This window comes from Rhinolophus sinicus, linkage group LG10 (assembly GCF_036562045.2).
Source record: "Rhinolophus sinicus isolate RSC01 linkage group LG10, ASM3656204v1, whole genome shotgun sequence".
In the NCBI taxonomy this organism is placed as follows: Eukaryota; Metazoa; Chordata; class Mammalia; order Chiroptera; family Rhinolophidae; genus Rhinolophus; species Rhinolophus sinicus.
This window is the reverse complement of record NC_133759.1, coordinates 14,318,314-14,333,257: the sequence shown is the minus strand read 5'-3', so window position 1 is coordinate 14,333,257 and position 14,944 is coordinate 14,318,314. Positions and strand designations below refer to the sequence as shown.

The 14,944-nt window shown below is 50.7% G+C and overlaps 1 protein-coding gene across 1 annotated transcript in view; it reads left to right on the top strand.

The window, feature by feature from the left end:
• The first annotated feature begins 2,468 nt into the window (after positions 1-2,468).
• ITGA9 (integrin subunit alpha 9) overlaps positions 2,469-14,944 on the top strand; it is a 298,459-nt gene continuing 285,983 nt past the window's right edge. Inside the window, exon 1 of the mRNA XM_019727631.2 lies at positions 2,469-3,667. Coding sequence (XP_019583190.2) covers positions 3,483-3,667 — 185 coding nt within the window. The 5' untranslated portion in view covers positions 2,469-3,482. The remainder of the gene's footprint in view (positions 3,668-14,944) is intronic.

Here is a 14,944-nt window from a genome sequence, read left to right as displayed (position 1 = left end):
ACATCCTCTTCCTGGTCTCTATCTCTCCTTTCTATTACAATGATTACATTGGGCTCATCTGGCTATTTCAGATAATCTCCCCATGTCAAGATCCTGCACTTAATTACATCTGCAAAGTCCCTTTTGCCACGTAAGGTAAGATATTAACAGGTTCTGGGGATCAGACATGGACATCTTTGGTGGGGCCACTATTCTGCTGATCACAAGTGTGTATATTCATACCTTTTGCTGCCTAGTTCTACATTTGTCATATGTGCTGGGTGTATAATGTACGGTGATTATACTATAGTATCTTGTAAATTCTGAAAAAAAAAGAATTCAGTAATATATCTGGCCCCCAGAGTTTGGACAAGGATTGTGGACCTGTCACATAGGTCGTCCTCACTTGAACTGAGACCATGTCTCAGTCTGGAGCTTTCTGATTGGATCACGTGTGGTGAAATGAGATACAATGATCTGTAAAATGCTCAGGGCAGTGTTAGACACATAGCAAATGCACCCGCTTTGCTGCTGGTCAGCTTATAACAGCATCTGCCCTGCTCGCTGCCTGTACTTCCAACAGCTCCCAGCAGACCAGGCGCCCACAGTCACTGCTAAGGTCAAGACTTCCACTTAGTACCCTGCCAAGATACATTCCAGCAGAGCCCAGAAAGGGGTGCACTCAGAAGGTGGAACCAAGAGAGCTGTTGGGAGTCTCATGTCTGGGGAGCTCCATCAAGGAGGAGTCAACATTTTCTGTTGGAGAACAGGGTGAGGACAGGCCAGGAAAAAATTTCTCAGGCAAAAACCTGGCTCAAGACAAGACCTGAAAATACTCACTTTACTACCTTCTTAACTGGAAGACATTTCTGTTATAATTTAGAGTTTTTGTAATGAAAAATTATATTCTAAACTTAAAGGTTCCTGAGTCAATCAGCTTGTAGTAAGAGCCTTAGATAGACATGGACCTAGCTTTTGACCGAGTATTTAAGTAATTAGGAAATAACGAGGGGCAGACAAACATTTACAATTTATAAGGAAAAAAATAGTTGGTAGAGAAAGGCAGGAGAAAAAATAGACCAATTAATCTTAAAGACTCTTTCAAAGCTTATGAAAAATCAACATTGTTTCCGCTGGGACATTAGATCATTTCAGTATTCCTCTGTGCAGTGGGGTGGGGAGGGAGCCAGGGCAAAACCACCACTTGTTTCACATGGATGCTCTCAAGCATTTTCTTCACCCCTGGAAGGAAGTAGTCTGCCTTAGGGAAACTGATGGCAGGTTCTAGGAAAGGAAAGGCAGATGACAGGTGAGCTGACAATGCATGTTGTTCGGTCTGCAACCACCAGGGTTATTGGAATACCTTCCGATTAGTTCTTCAAGTGAGAGAATAAAGGGAGGGAAAAAGAACAGTTGGTTGTCATTTCAGTTAGAAAATTGGACAAGAGATGTAGTTTTTCAAAAGGCACACCCCCATGAAGCAAATCTGCATCCTGTATGGCCAGATTTGAAATATTATGTCCCCCAGGCAGGAAGTCATCCTGGAGATACACCCTTCAGATTGAGTCTCTGTTGGAAAGCTTATTTTGGCAACAGGGAAATTGAGCTCTTGCTCGATGTCAGAGTATACGAATAACTAACAAATGTTTAGAGTTTTACAGTTAAAAAATGGTGTCTCAAGAATCCCATCAGTCAGCTTATTAATTTATTAGTGTCCCTGTTTCACTGACTTCCCAAGATTACAGAGCTAGTCAGACTTGGGAATTAAATCAGTGTCATCTGAGGCCAAATCCTATGTTTTCCCCAGCACATCATGGTATCTCATGTTCAAGAACACAACACAGAACTCTGACTCTCCTGGAGGCCAGTGCTTCCCAAACCTGGCTACTTAATATCTCCCGAGAGGTATCTGAAAGCAGATTCCTGGGCCTCATCCTTAGAGATTCTGACCCAGACTGGTGTTTGTAAATCTATATTTTAAAATGATGGTTTGAGGGTTTGATCTACAGCCAGTGTCATACGGGGTCTCAGCTCCTGCTCCCCGCACAAGAACGCAGGACATGGTGAGGCCAAAAAGGAACACCAATGGAGCCATGAATAGGGGGTTCATACCACTATATTCTCAATGGCGGCTGGTTGAGACACAAAAGCAAACATCTGCCAGTGCCCCAATGGGGGGGGTCTTCCTGTACCCCAGTCTTGCTGGGTGTGGGGCGAGACATAGGAAGTAGAAGCCACACGATCCGCAATCCACCATCCATGCTTCTCTGCCAACCAAGCAACACAGCTATGGCAGCTATATCAGCGGCTAATGGCTAACTGGTTACAGCTGATGGCCATCTGATCACAGCTGATGGCCATCTGATTACAGCTGATGGCCATCTACTACTGGAGCCAGCATCTTTCCACGTGAGGTCGAGAGCCTGGAAACTGCTCTCTGACTCTGTCCCCACAGCCAGATTTGAGAGCTACTGTTTTGTTAAATCGAAGATTACCTACAACTTTCACCTGCTATCACTTCTAGGGTTTAGTTACGGGGATTGAAATCAGTGTGTTTTAGATCAGTGGTTCCTAATCTAAAACTACATTACCTTTTAAGAACTTGCTGAAATCTGTGGAAGGGTCTTTCCCTAAGAACCTCTCTCTCGCCCTCCGCCCAAACCCCAGAGCTTCTCGTTCAGCCAGCAGATGTGGAGTAGGACCTGCCGATCTGCGTTTCTAGCAAGTTCCCAGGTGATGTTGATGCTTTCAGGTGTGAGCACCGCACTTAGGGCTCAGCGGTCTCGGGGACCAGGTGCGCATACTGTGGAGGGGTACTCTGCCCTCTTCCGCTTGGCTACTGCTGTTAACAACAACAGCTGCCCTTTATGGAGCACTTGCCTCATACAGGTTATCTCACAGCTAGGTGGAGGCGCAGCAGATGGGCAGGGCTAGAATATAAACTCCATTCTTCCCCCGCCTTCCTTTGGTCGCTGATGTCCGTGTGAGACTGAGAGGGAACGAGAGACACGAGCAGAGACTCAGCAGGGCGGGGAGAGCACGCAGCTGCAGAGAGGGTTAGGGTCGCGAACACCCAGGGCGGGGTGGGGAGGTCCCGCAGCCAGAGGAACCTGGCTGGTCTCCCGGTTACCTCCGGGCGGGGAGGTGCGTGGGGGGCTCGCGGCCCGCAGGGGGCGCTGGCGCGCCGTCCCGCCGCCTCGGCTACCCACCCCGCGGGCGCGCCTCTCCGCAGTCCAGAGCTGCCCGGCCCGGGACCCGCTCGCTGCGAGCGCGCAGACTTCTCCGCCCGATTGAGGACGCCGCCCGCTCCGGGCCGCCCCTGTGCTCGCCTCCCGCGCTCGCACGGCCTACGGCCCCCAGCCGGGCCCCGCATCCCGCCCGCGTTTGAGCGCACAGCTCCCGTCCCCGGGAGCCTGCCGGCCGACGGCGGACCCCGCGGCCCCGCCGCCGGCGGGCTCGGCGCCCTGCTCGCGGGGCACAGAGAGGGCGGTGGCCGGCTGGGGATGGGAGGCACGGCGGCGCGGAGGGGCGCCGGGGGGCTCCGCGCGTTGCTCCTGGCTCTCGTGGCCGCGGGGACTCCCGCGGGCGCCTACAACTTGGACTCGCAGCGCCCCGTGCGCTTCCAGGGTCCCGCCGGTTCCTTCTTCGGCTACGCGGTGCTGGAGCATTTCCACGACAACACGCGCTGGTGAGTGTCCTCGCGGCTCCGTGACCCCCGCCTGGCCGCCGCCCCTGCCTCAGACCCCCGGCCGCCGCCGCCTTTCCGGCCTCTTCCACGCCGCCGTCCCGAAGGGGCGATTTAAATGTCTCCGCTGCGCTCAGCCAGGCGGAGGAGGAAAGGCGGGGAGGAGGGCGGACGCCGGTCCCAGTCCCGAGGACTTCCCGGGTGGCGCCCAGAATTGGAGGGGGCCGGGCCGGGCGCTTCGCCGGGGTCCCAGCCCGGAGTGTGCGGGGAGAACGGTCCTTGGCCTCCCAGCCAGAGTCGGCTTAACTCTCTGGGTCGCAAAGTAACTTGTCTCCTGCGGCTCCGAGGTGCTGCCGCTGGCCCGGCTAGCATCCGAACCTCAGGGCCGGGAAGAAGGGACACGAGATGCAGAATCCACAGTTTCAGGAACTCTTAGTAGCATCCCACCCGCCTCTCTCGGGGTTCAAGCCTTTCCCGCGTCGCTGCGCCCAGGAAGCAGAGTCACCCTGGGATGTGAGGGAAATGAGCTGTATAGGCGGTTGGTGGTGGGGTGGGGGGAATGGGGTCCCCAGAAGCCGAGTGTCTGGGACGCCAAGGGACACACATGAGCCCAGAGGCCCCCTCCTCCCTTACAAGGACCTTTGTGGAGCCAGCTGAGAGGGTCTGGGAGGCAGCAGTGGAGGATGGTCCAGATCCCCAAGTGAGGAGGCCAGTGGGGTTGGTGGGTGATTTCTGGGGCAGCCTGGACCTCCTTTCACGTAGGTCACTGACCTGGAGACAAGCACCGGAAGTCTTAGGAGGGGGATGTGGTTCTGTAGAAGTCAAGGAGTCCAGTTGCCCCTTGAGTTTCCCTCTGAGAGTCTCCAGGGTAAGTGTCCCCCTAAAGAGCTCTCCCTGGTTAAGCACTATCAGCTAAGGGCACAGAGCCTGAGTGCTTAGCCCCAGAGAAGTACTGAGGAGAGATTGGTCCCTCCTGACCTTTTCCCCTGGGAGATGAAACAGCCACACAAGGGTCCCTTCTTTATCAAAGAGAGTTAGGTCCATGCATAGTTCTCCTATTCAAGGTCATGCCCCACTGGGGGCCCAGGTGACATTTATTGTGTGGTCACCAGTGTGAACACCCTTAGGGATTGCAGGCTGGAAGGGCAAGATCAGTGATGTCTGTGCTCTCAGCATTTTCTGTGGGAGAGTCACGGCTCTGAGTTGGACAGAGGCTGATAGAAAAGGGTGGGTTTCTAGACGAAGTCCTCACGAATTCCTGGAAAAGGGGGGACTCTGTGACCAGCCAGCACGTTGACAATCATGATGTTTGAAGAGCTGCCTCCAAGAGAACCAGTTTTTAAAGTCCTTGTGTACTCCTGTCCGATTTCACATCTCCCTCCCCGCCATCTACCTTAGTTGCTGAGTTTAAGGCCAGACTCTTTCCCTGCACTTGACAAATCCCCCTTTAAAAGCAAAGCAGGCTGAACACCTTTTCCACGTCCTCCTCCACACTCAGAGTCCACTGGGGGCTCTGGATGTGGTTGAGAATGCAGCCTGGGTTCAAACAGAGAAGAACACATCCCAGAATCCCACGCTGGGCTCCTGGACTGTGTGACCTTGGCACAAAGCAGGTGGGGAGAGCTGTAAAGAATAGAAGGACTTCTCTGGGCAGGGGGCTCCCGAGGAGAGGCAGGCGATGGCACTGGGGCATCATTGTGTGGGGTCTGAGCTGCACAGGCTTGTGCGCTCCGAGCTCTTGAAGCTCTTCAACAGCTCAGCTCAAGGGACAGGTGCCAGGACTCTCTTGCCTAGATTTGGATGGGCCACGGGTCAAAGCTTCCCCAGCTGGGGAACAATTGGGAGAAGCGGAGAGCAGATCTGACATTGGGAAAGAGTTGAGCCTGCTTTATTTTCAAAAGAGGATGAGGAAAATCTGAGTAACATGACTACATTTGACAAGTGCAAGAAAAGATGGTCTGGCTTTCAACTTGGCACCCAGGTGAATGGCAGAGAGGGGGTGGAACTAGCCTTGGTGTCAGTGGAGATGTGGGAATCACATCTCCCGTGGAGGGGTCAGTAGGCATCCATCCGCAGCTAGGCTGCTGGTCTCAAAGGATCAGGCTACTTCTGATACTGCCTGCACCGCTCTTTCTATTGGAGCTCTTGTCCCTATAGTGTTTCAGATACCAACTAACCTCTGCTGAAATCTTTCTTAAGCAATCCCCCCCCACACACACACATTGCCTTAATTTTTCTTGGTTTGGCTTATCCATCTTTTTGCTGCTGTTTCCAAGTATCTTCCTCCCCATCCTTTTTCTCTTCTCTCCCTTCCTCCCAATATTCTTTGTCTTAGACCTTGAATGTTATTCTCTGCTGCTTATGCTGCCCAGTCATGGTAAGCTGTGGCCTTTGGAGCAAGAAACTTCCAGCATCTCCTCCTTTCACTTTTCTTTTCTCTTGAGGCTGGACTTCCCGTGGAGTTAATGACACTTCCAGCAAAGGCCCTTACTCATACAGGCCCCTACCAAAGCCCTGAGCCTCATTTTATACTCTGTATAATTATAATTCTGTATTAATTTTCTTAAAGGTAGTCACCCTAAATTTATAAAATTCAGGCCCTGTGGAATTTGGATCAACCCAAGGTCTCTTCCTTAACTTTCAGCTCTGCGGTTGGTTGATTGGCTTAGTGACTGACTGTTGGTCTCTTGCTACCAGCCAGTCCCTGGGCCTTTTAGCCCTACTTGAGGGACAGGTAGGTTGTTTACGATTATTCACGATGATAAACAACAGCAGGGGGTAAACATCCTTGTAACTAAAGCTTTGCGGACATCCTTAATGATTTCCTTCCAATAAATTCCTGGGCTTAGGTTTGCTAGGTCAGAGAGGAGAGAGGTTTTAAGGCCTTTTCTAGGCATTTCCAAAGGGCTAGGGAAGCTAAAGTGTGTACTTTAGAGAAATGCAGTAACTTGGTCACTGGAGTTGTGGAATAATTTGCCAAAGGGCTGCTCCAGTGCAATGGACAAGCATCGCAACCTACATGAGAGGGACTTAGAAAGATTATGAATAGTCAAAATGAGTGAGGGAGGTAAGTGATAGACATGAAAAGGAAAAGAAATATATTGAAACTTTGAAAGGAAAAGAAGGCCAGTGTTAATTAAGCCTTGTATGTGATGTCTTTCTTCTTGAAATTGCTCCCTAGCGTCTTAATTCCATATTAGTGGTTTAATATACTTCATGTAATTAAGCACCTTTTTTTACAGGTGAAAGGATTTGTTGTATGCAGGGCAAAGGAGGGAGAAGAATGTGCTGGAGGGGCAGGGATGGAGCTCAGGCACCAAGGTCAGCGTGGGCTCTTTAGGTGCAGAGCTGAGGGCTCCTGGTGTCGGGGGACCTCAGGTGCCTATCGCAAAGCACGCGAACCAGTGCCACTTCTTTAATTCCATAATTGAGCATTTCTATCCGTTCTTTCTGAAACCCAAATGATCATTGATCAGAAGGTCCTAGCTCTGTATAAGAGATGGGAGTGACCTTGCTTTTCCGAGCCCTGGGGACTGAGTCCAGCTTCCACAGTCATAGTTTATTGCAAACAGCGCCTGAGACCCCACGTCTCTCCAAGTGTTTGGCTTGAGTGGTCCCTCTGTTGCCATGCAGTGGGAGTTGTCCCCATGGCCAGCTGGACCATGGGCAGTGTTACAGCTATAAGTATCGGTTTGGATGCAAATATGCAGGTGACTCAGTATCCTCCTTTGCAATGACACCCAAAGGGTGCCTGCCTGCCCAGGGACAGCTTCCTCTCCTATTCCTCCCCCACCCCCGGGTCTCCTTGCACCCTTTGCACAACAGCAGTAGGTGCCAGGGAACATGGACAAAGCCAATCTCTGTCCCCTTCCCTTAGATGTGGACCGATTCCTCAGCTGCAGGGCAGACAACTGTAACACCCTGTGATATAAATAAATGCAGCCCGGCTGGCGTCCAGGCCCCAGAGTGGGTTTCTTTCACATCCCTCCCCTCTTCCTCTCTGCCCCAGACGCCCTGGAGTCCCAGGTGGTTGGGTGTCCTGGCTTCCTTTCTGGCGATGTGCTTCCTGCCCCGTCTCCTGGGCCACAGCAAGACGGCTGCGCTCAGACACAGAGCAGGTGCTTGGAAATGGAAGACGTGGTGGCTTTTTGCTTTGTGAAAGTTGTCAGAGCATCATTCAGTGAGGAATAGCAGGTGACTCAGAGCCAAGGAGAACATAACATCCTCGCTTTGCATTGAGGTTGAGAATGAAAAGAACAAGCCGGGCAGTCCTGCTGCCAATACTGTTGCCACTAGCCAGATGCAGTGCTACTAAAAGTAAAATGAGTTGCAACCAAGTAAAATGAAGGGTTCAGTTCTTCCGTCGTACCAGCCACATGTCAAGTGCTCAATGGCCACATGTGGCTGCTGGCTACTGTTTTGGAGAACACACAGCGAGAATATTTCCATCATCACAGAATTGGACAGTATTGGTTTAGAGCAATGACCTAAGTCTTAGAGGGCTAGGCAAAGATCAAGAGGCGAGATAAGGAAAAGAGAAGTCAACCCTGGGCATATTTGAGTCTTAAAACTGAAACAGAGGTGCTTAGTTCTAAAAAATTACGAGTAGGCAGCCAGAGGGGCTGAATTTTTTTTTTTTCCGTTCATCAAACACTGGAGTGCCTGCTCTGTGCTAAGGGGTAGGGAATTCAAGAATGAAAAATGCCCGCAGGTCTGAAGAGTGAGAAGGTTGTGGGTTCTAATCTTGCGTCTCAGGCAAAATATCAGATAGGGACTCTGATGGGGGAGAGGCTTGTCCTTGGGCAGGCGTGGGATGTTCAGGGGGCAGAGGAGAGGCCCCTGTGAAGGTAAAACCTATAGATGGGGGACCCTGAAATCCTTGCTGCCCTCCCCCATCTTTGTGAGGAGAGACCTAAAAATGGCCTGGCAGCTGCCTTCTCATAACCTCTGTGGTGGACGTCTTTGCTGAGTTCTTCTGTCCCATGCTGGCTCTCAGGCAGGGGTGTAGCTCCACTTCCCCATCATGATTTTCTAGAAGTAGCATTTTCATACTTTGTTCCTGGTTCTTACTGGTTCTGCAGAGGCTGCTTCCTCAAGCTCTCAGGAAGGGACAGCACATGTACGAAACCCAAGTTCTAAGTGGACCCAGAAAGCGTCTCTTGGTGTGTCCGGGGAGGTTCCCTGAATATCAGCTGGAGAAACTGGCAAGGGTGCTGTTTTCTGAGCTAGTGCTGAACTCTGGCTGGGGCAGAGGCAGCTGTGTTGCCCAGGAGAGACCCTTTCAGGGCAAGAAGACAAGACTCTTTTCAGCCAGTCACTAACAGCCCTGAGTGTGAGGGTGTGAAGGGCCGGACTCCAGCCAACTCTGAGTCCCCTGTGACTTGCTGCTGGTCAGGAAACTGTCTCTTTCTGATAATTCCTATTGTGATTTGTCCAGGGAAAATGTTATCACATTTATTAAAAGCAGCCGTGGTATTCTCAAAAATCATTTGCTTTCAAGGGAATAGCATGTAAGAAATCAAAACTAATGATTCTATCAGGTATTTGCTGGGTATCTACAAGAGGTCAGGTGCTTTCACAGGCCTGAACGTCTTTAATCGAATCTTTGGGACACCCCGGGGAGTGGTTTCCAGTTTGCCAGTCGGAGAACGGAGGCTTGCAGAGTTCCACCTGTTGTCCAAGGTCCACCCAGCCTCAGTGACCAATGTGCATTGACTGTGGGCTTGTGTCACTTTGTGTCCTCCGGGAAGCAGATGCTAAGACGGAGATAGAAGTGCAAGAGAATTATTGGTGAGGGGAGCGAGATGGGTAAGGCCTGCGAAGGAACAAGTGGGAGGAAGCAGCATTGGGCAGGGAGAGCCTCAGACTGTGATGCAGATCTGATGCAAGTCTCAGCCTCAGCCAACTCAACAGGGACACCCCTGCCACCTTGATCATAATCAGTCCTTGCCTGCAGCTACTTGGGAAGAACTGGCCTCAGCTTTATTGCTGTGACAGTCCCGAAGGGGTTGCAGCTGGAGGTTGTCAGCGGACTGAACTGCATGAGGTGACATGCCTCCGTGGCTGCCCTGGAGCCCAGCACGTGGGAATGGATGTGTTAGGAAGGTAGGAGACGTGGTCCTCAGCAGACATCTGTGGCTGGGCATCATCTGTGCCTTTGCTTATCCCACTGTATCAGCACAGCGAGTATTAGGATTCTGGGCCATTAGAGTTGGCCCTTGAACAGACTCCAGCACATTCTCTGCCAGCTGACCTGAGGGAAGTCCCAGGTGAGCGGTGAGGAGGAGCATGTCACCTTAACCTGAGCCATGGAGCAGCTGGGTGCGCTGTCGATTAGACCTCCTCCCAGGTACCTTGTGAACCACACATCCTTAAGCCCCGTGGATTTGGTGACTACCCAAAGCGGAGTCAAGGGTTTTATAGTGACCGTCCTTTTTGTCAGAGGAAGCCTTAGGAAGTGAAAGTGCGTCCAAGATTGGGAAAAATCTAGAATCTTTGAAATCGCAGGCTCACTGGGTCCCCAGTTTCTGTTGTTTTTATTTTAGGAGAACAAAAAGGACTTGCGAGTTTAAATGTGTAGCAGCAGCAACACAGCAGTGCCCTTACTGCATGCTTCACACGTGTCCGTACCATTCTGCGTGTTTTATGCATATTAGTTCATTGAACGTTCCCTACAGTCGTTTCAGCTGGCTATCATTTTGGCCCGATTCACAAAGGGGGACACTGAGCAGAGACCCAGGTAACATGCTGAGAGAGTGGTAGAGCTGGGGCTTGTGACGTTGCCTTTCAAGAAGTTAAGAGTCTGAGTTTGGGCCTTCAAGGTACCCAAGCCTCTGATCCGTGAGGTTCCGTCCTGCCTGCTTTGCTGTACATGTTTTGGAGTTACAGTGCTGGTAGCGTTCCTGTGACACGTTTTGGGGATGCTTATTCATGACCCACTGGCTACCTGTGGAGGCCAGTACTGGGATTGCTTTCTAGAGATGCTTGATCACTGAGTAAACAGGGATCCAGTGATTCTGCCAGAGATGTTTGTAGGGCCTGCTCTCATACCTAGTCTGAGTGACATTAAGACAGAAGTGTCCTAGGAAAGATGAAGCATTCTGGTGTGTTCCATCCATCCATCCTAAGCTCCCCGAGCCCTTTTGTTACCATCCCTCCATTCATTCCATTGAGCCCTTAAGGCTCCCATGGCTTAAGAAGCTCTGCTTGGAGAGCGGATGGGGAAGGTAGCCATGGCAGCGGATGGGGAAGGTAGCCATGCTACACATCACCCCTGGATGTGTAACATTATTAAAGAAGCCCACGCAGAGTAAGACTTTCTGCACCACTGGCCAACAATATGTGAGTGAGGAGGATTCGTGTTCCCCAGAATCTGAACATAAAAAAATACGAATTTCTTTCATCTCCACTCATTTCATGGTGTGTTTAAGCCCAAGTGGCCTCTGCCACCCCGCCCTGACTCTCGGGTCAGGTCCTGGAGAATGGATGTTCCAGACTCAGGGGGGTGGGGTTTTTCCTGGCTCTGCCTTTGTTGTGGTCCCAATTCCCCAGCAACAACCAAATCTGTGGTTTCTGCGTATAAAAGGGAGGCTGCCAAAAGGGGGGCTCCAATGCCAGCCCTGCTCCAACCTGACTTAGCCCCCATTTAGGAGCTGTGTGATCTTGGCACCTTACTCCAGCTGTTTGAGCCCCGTCCCTTCCTCTCTAAAAAATACGAGTTTCTTCATCATGTCACATCATCAAATGAGATGATGTCGGCAAAGCAGCACATAGTAAATCCTTGATAAATTCTGGTAGTTATTTCTATTGTTACTCTCATCTGACTTTTGAAACGAATGGTTTTCTTCATCCTGACTTTCAATGCTAAATGAGTTCGCTTTCAGTACATTTGATCCGTTCATCAGTTTTATCAAAATTTGAGTGTCGGTACTCAATATAAAAATGAATGAGATAGTTGTAAGACACACTCTTCATTATGTGTGGTCTCTAAAATATCGGCCATGCTCTACGTACATTTGCATTTTTGTGTGTCATTTGTATCCTGTCTGCTTCCAAAAAGGATCTCAGATGGTTGCTTTCATTGGAGACCTGTGGGATTGTAAATCCTAGAGTTTTGCATGCCTCTTCCTTCTCCTGGGCAGGTGGGAGGCCACCCTGTTATGGAGAGCGCCAGACACATCTAGGAGGTCGGTCTGCAGTTCCAAGGTGCGCTGGTAGTGAGAATTTTAGAAAAAAAGTATTGATCTGTTTTTCTTGGAGAAGAAAATTATCACAAGAAACCAAGAGGAAGACTTCTAGGCTTTGAACTGAGATCTCCCAGCGGGTAGCTTGCTCTGTCTCGTGGATTTTAATGTTTCCGTGATGCTTTCAGGTGGGTAGGACGACATTAGCCTCTTTGCCATGCTTCCTTCTTCAGCTGCCCCCTCTCAGTACATCTGCTTAGATCCGAGTCCCTGGCCAGGGAAGCAGCCTGCGAGGCCGCTTCACACCCTGACAAGGCAACCAGGGGGCTGATGCTTCTCGGGGGTGGGGGCTGCCTGTGCCTCTGTGCTTTCCCAGTTGGGTGTGGCACTCCACCTGTTGCATTCGCTAAATCAGCATTTTCTGGGATGCCTTGTACCCCTCTTCCTCCCTCCCTTTATTTATTCCAACCTGGGATTCCCGAGTGAAAATAATTATTGTTGCCAGCCTTTTAGAAGAACCTCCTGTGTGCCAGAAAGGCTATGCTCACAGTCACCTTGCCGCCGTGGGGGCTGCTGCTACAGAGGCACAGGCAGCAAGTCCAGGGTTACCCAGCGAGTAGATTGCGGAGTTGTGATTTGAACCCAGGTGGGCCTGACTTGATGCTACTCTGGTTGTTCTCAGGGTCAGCCATACTGCCTTCCCCTCCCTCATCCCAGCAAGCCCCTGTCCAAGGTATCAGGTTCCTAAGGAGGAAGAAAAAGTGTCCTGATGCTTTTTTTGGGAGGATTTCTGTCTACTCTTGGCCTTGGCAGATGAAAAATCTTATTTCATTCTCAAAAGTGAGACCATCCTGGGTTCATGGCTCCCCCACTTTGCTGTTTGCCATTTCCCTTTGTGCCTCATCACTGACCTGAAAGGGGGGACTCTGCATTTGTTATCTTTGTTTTAGAGGTAAAGGAGAGCCTGGAGACTTACCCAAGGTCACACACCTGGAGAAGAGCTGGCAGACTCTTCCAGGGTTGTTGCTACCACTCCACTCTGCCTTTCGCATGTCAGAGCCCTTGGACCTTGTGGTCTTAGTTGGCAATGAGATTCCTTTGTGGGAAGGAAAGGCGATCATGTAGGTAGAGGAGCAGTAACAACAGTTCTCAGCTACAGAGTTAGGTTATTGGGGTGGACCCAGGAACAACTGGTACCATAGCCTAGTTCTCTTCAAAGGTGGCATGCCCTAGCTTGACGATGTATCTGTTTTCTATTGGTGCAGTATTGCTGTGTAACAAATTACTCTGAACTCAGTGGCTTAAACCAATCACCATTTATTAGCTCATGATTCTGTGGTTAGCCGTTTAGGCTGGGTTCAGCTGGGCGGTACTTGTGTTCTTAGCTGGACTCACTTATGCAGTTGTCAGCTTCTGGGGTGGCTTGTTGTCTGGCTGGTCTAGGATGCTTTCAGTTGGGATGGCTCATCTCTGCGCTAGGTGTCTTTCACCTTCCGCAGCCTGGGTTTGTACACATGGTGGCTGGGCAGGGTACCAAGAAAGCGATCAGAAGTATGCTTGGTTTCTTGAAGCCTAGGCTAGGCAGTCAAGCCATCCTTCTTCTGTCACATTCTGTTGGCCGATGCAAGTTACAGGGCCAGCCCACATTCAAGAGGTGGGGAAAAAGACTCCATCTCTGATGGAAAGTCACATTGAAAAGGGCCTGGATACAGGAAGGGTGGAGAATTGCGGCTACTTTTGCTATCTGCTACTAGTGGTAAAAGTATCCTAGCCATTCCTGGATTTTTTTGGTGGTCTGAATAAATTCCTGCCTGGCACACCAGAAAAAGGACTGCGGTTCTAAGGATCTGTGAGCTCCTGGGGGTGCTGCTAAGAGGTGGAATTGGGACAAGTTGGGTGCCAAGGTTTAGCCTACTTCCCCGTGTGCTAACGTTTCTTTGAATAGCTACTTTGTACAACATGCTGCATGCTTTATAAACATTATCTTGTTTAAACCTTATAAGAACCCTTATAAGGTACATTTTTACTCCTGTTTTTACAGAGGAAGAAAACTGAGGTTCAGGGTGGTTAGGAAATTTGTCTGAGGTCACACAGCTTCCCAGTGGTAGAGGCAGAATTTGAACCCTGTGTTACCCCTGTGATTCACCTCCCTGAGTAACTGGCCCTCGAAGCTTAGAATTCAGGAGGTACTACTCGTTTAAAACACTTACAAGCAGTTAGTATCCACTGCTTAACCACCTGGAGCCCCAGTTTCCCCAAATGTAGAAAGAGGTGCTTCTGAAGCTGTTCCGGTTCCACGCCTTCATTTGGCAGGCCTTGGCCCTAGGGGGTCTCTTCCCTCTGGGTGTGAATGGCTTGGTGTGGTCGGAGGTAGCTTTCCCTGTACTCAAGTCTTGGCTACTTTTGCCCATTGAGGGATGTGGCGTGATTCCTGGGGTTTCCATGCGGCATGGCGAACACAGTGAATTCCACTCCTGTAACTGACATGTGGGTCCTTTGGGAAGCTTAGGCTTTGGGATCAGATGCATGAAAGCAAACCTAATGGGTTTAAGGTTTGGAATCCCCAGTTGCTGTCCTGGATCTGGCTGCAGTTTGCCCCGTGGAATCACTGCTGTGGCATTTGTGGGGAGGGAGGGAACCTTTGAGACGCTGTCAGCCTTCCCCAGAGAAGCAGTTGTGGCTCAGCCCTTCTCTGCCCCTTGCTCTCCAGGGACCTGACCTGCAGTTTGCCCTCCGGAGGTGAGGGATGGGTTCAGAACCAGATGGGCGGCTGGACTGGAGCCTTTGTAGCCAGCCTGATCATACACAGGCCAAACAAGGAAGTGGCTATGTTGGAAAAAAGGAGGGCATCTAAACCACCACAAAGGGGAGTTTGGGGCCCGGAAAGAGCACACCCTTGGACGCTGACGCCCTGGGTTCAGATCCATCTCTGCCACTAAACCAGCAGTGTCACCCACCACCTCTGAGTAAAATGTACACAAGGAGCTACCTGACAGGATTGCCTTGAGCAAGAAATCAGACAACCCACGAGCATCACTGGTGCCGGCAGAAGAACAGAAGTCTCCCCTTGTCCAAACAGGTGCATAAACTACTCATG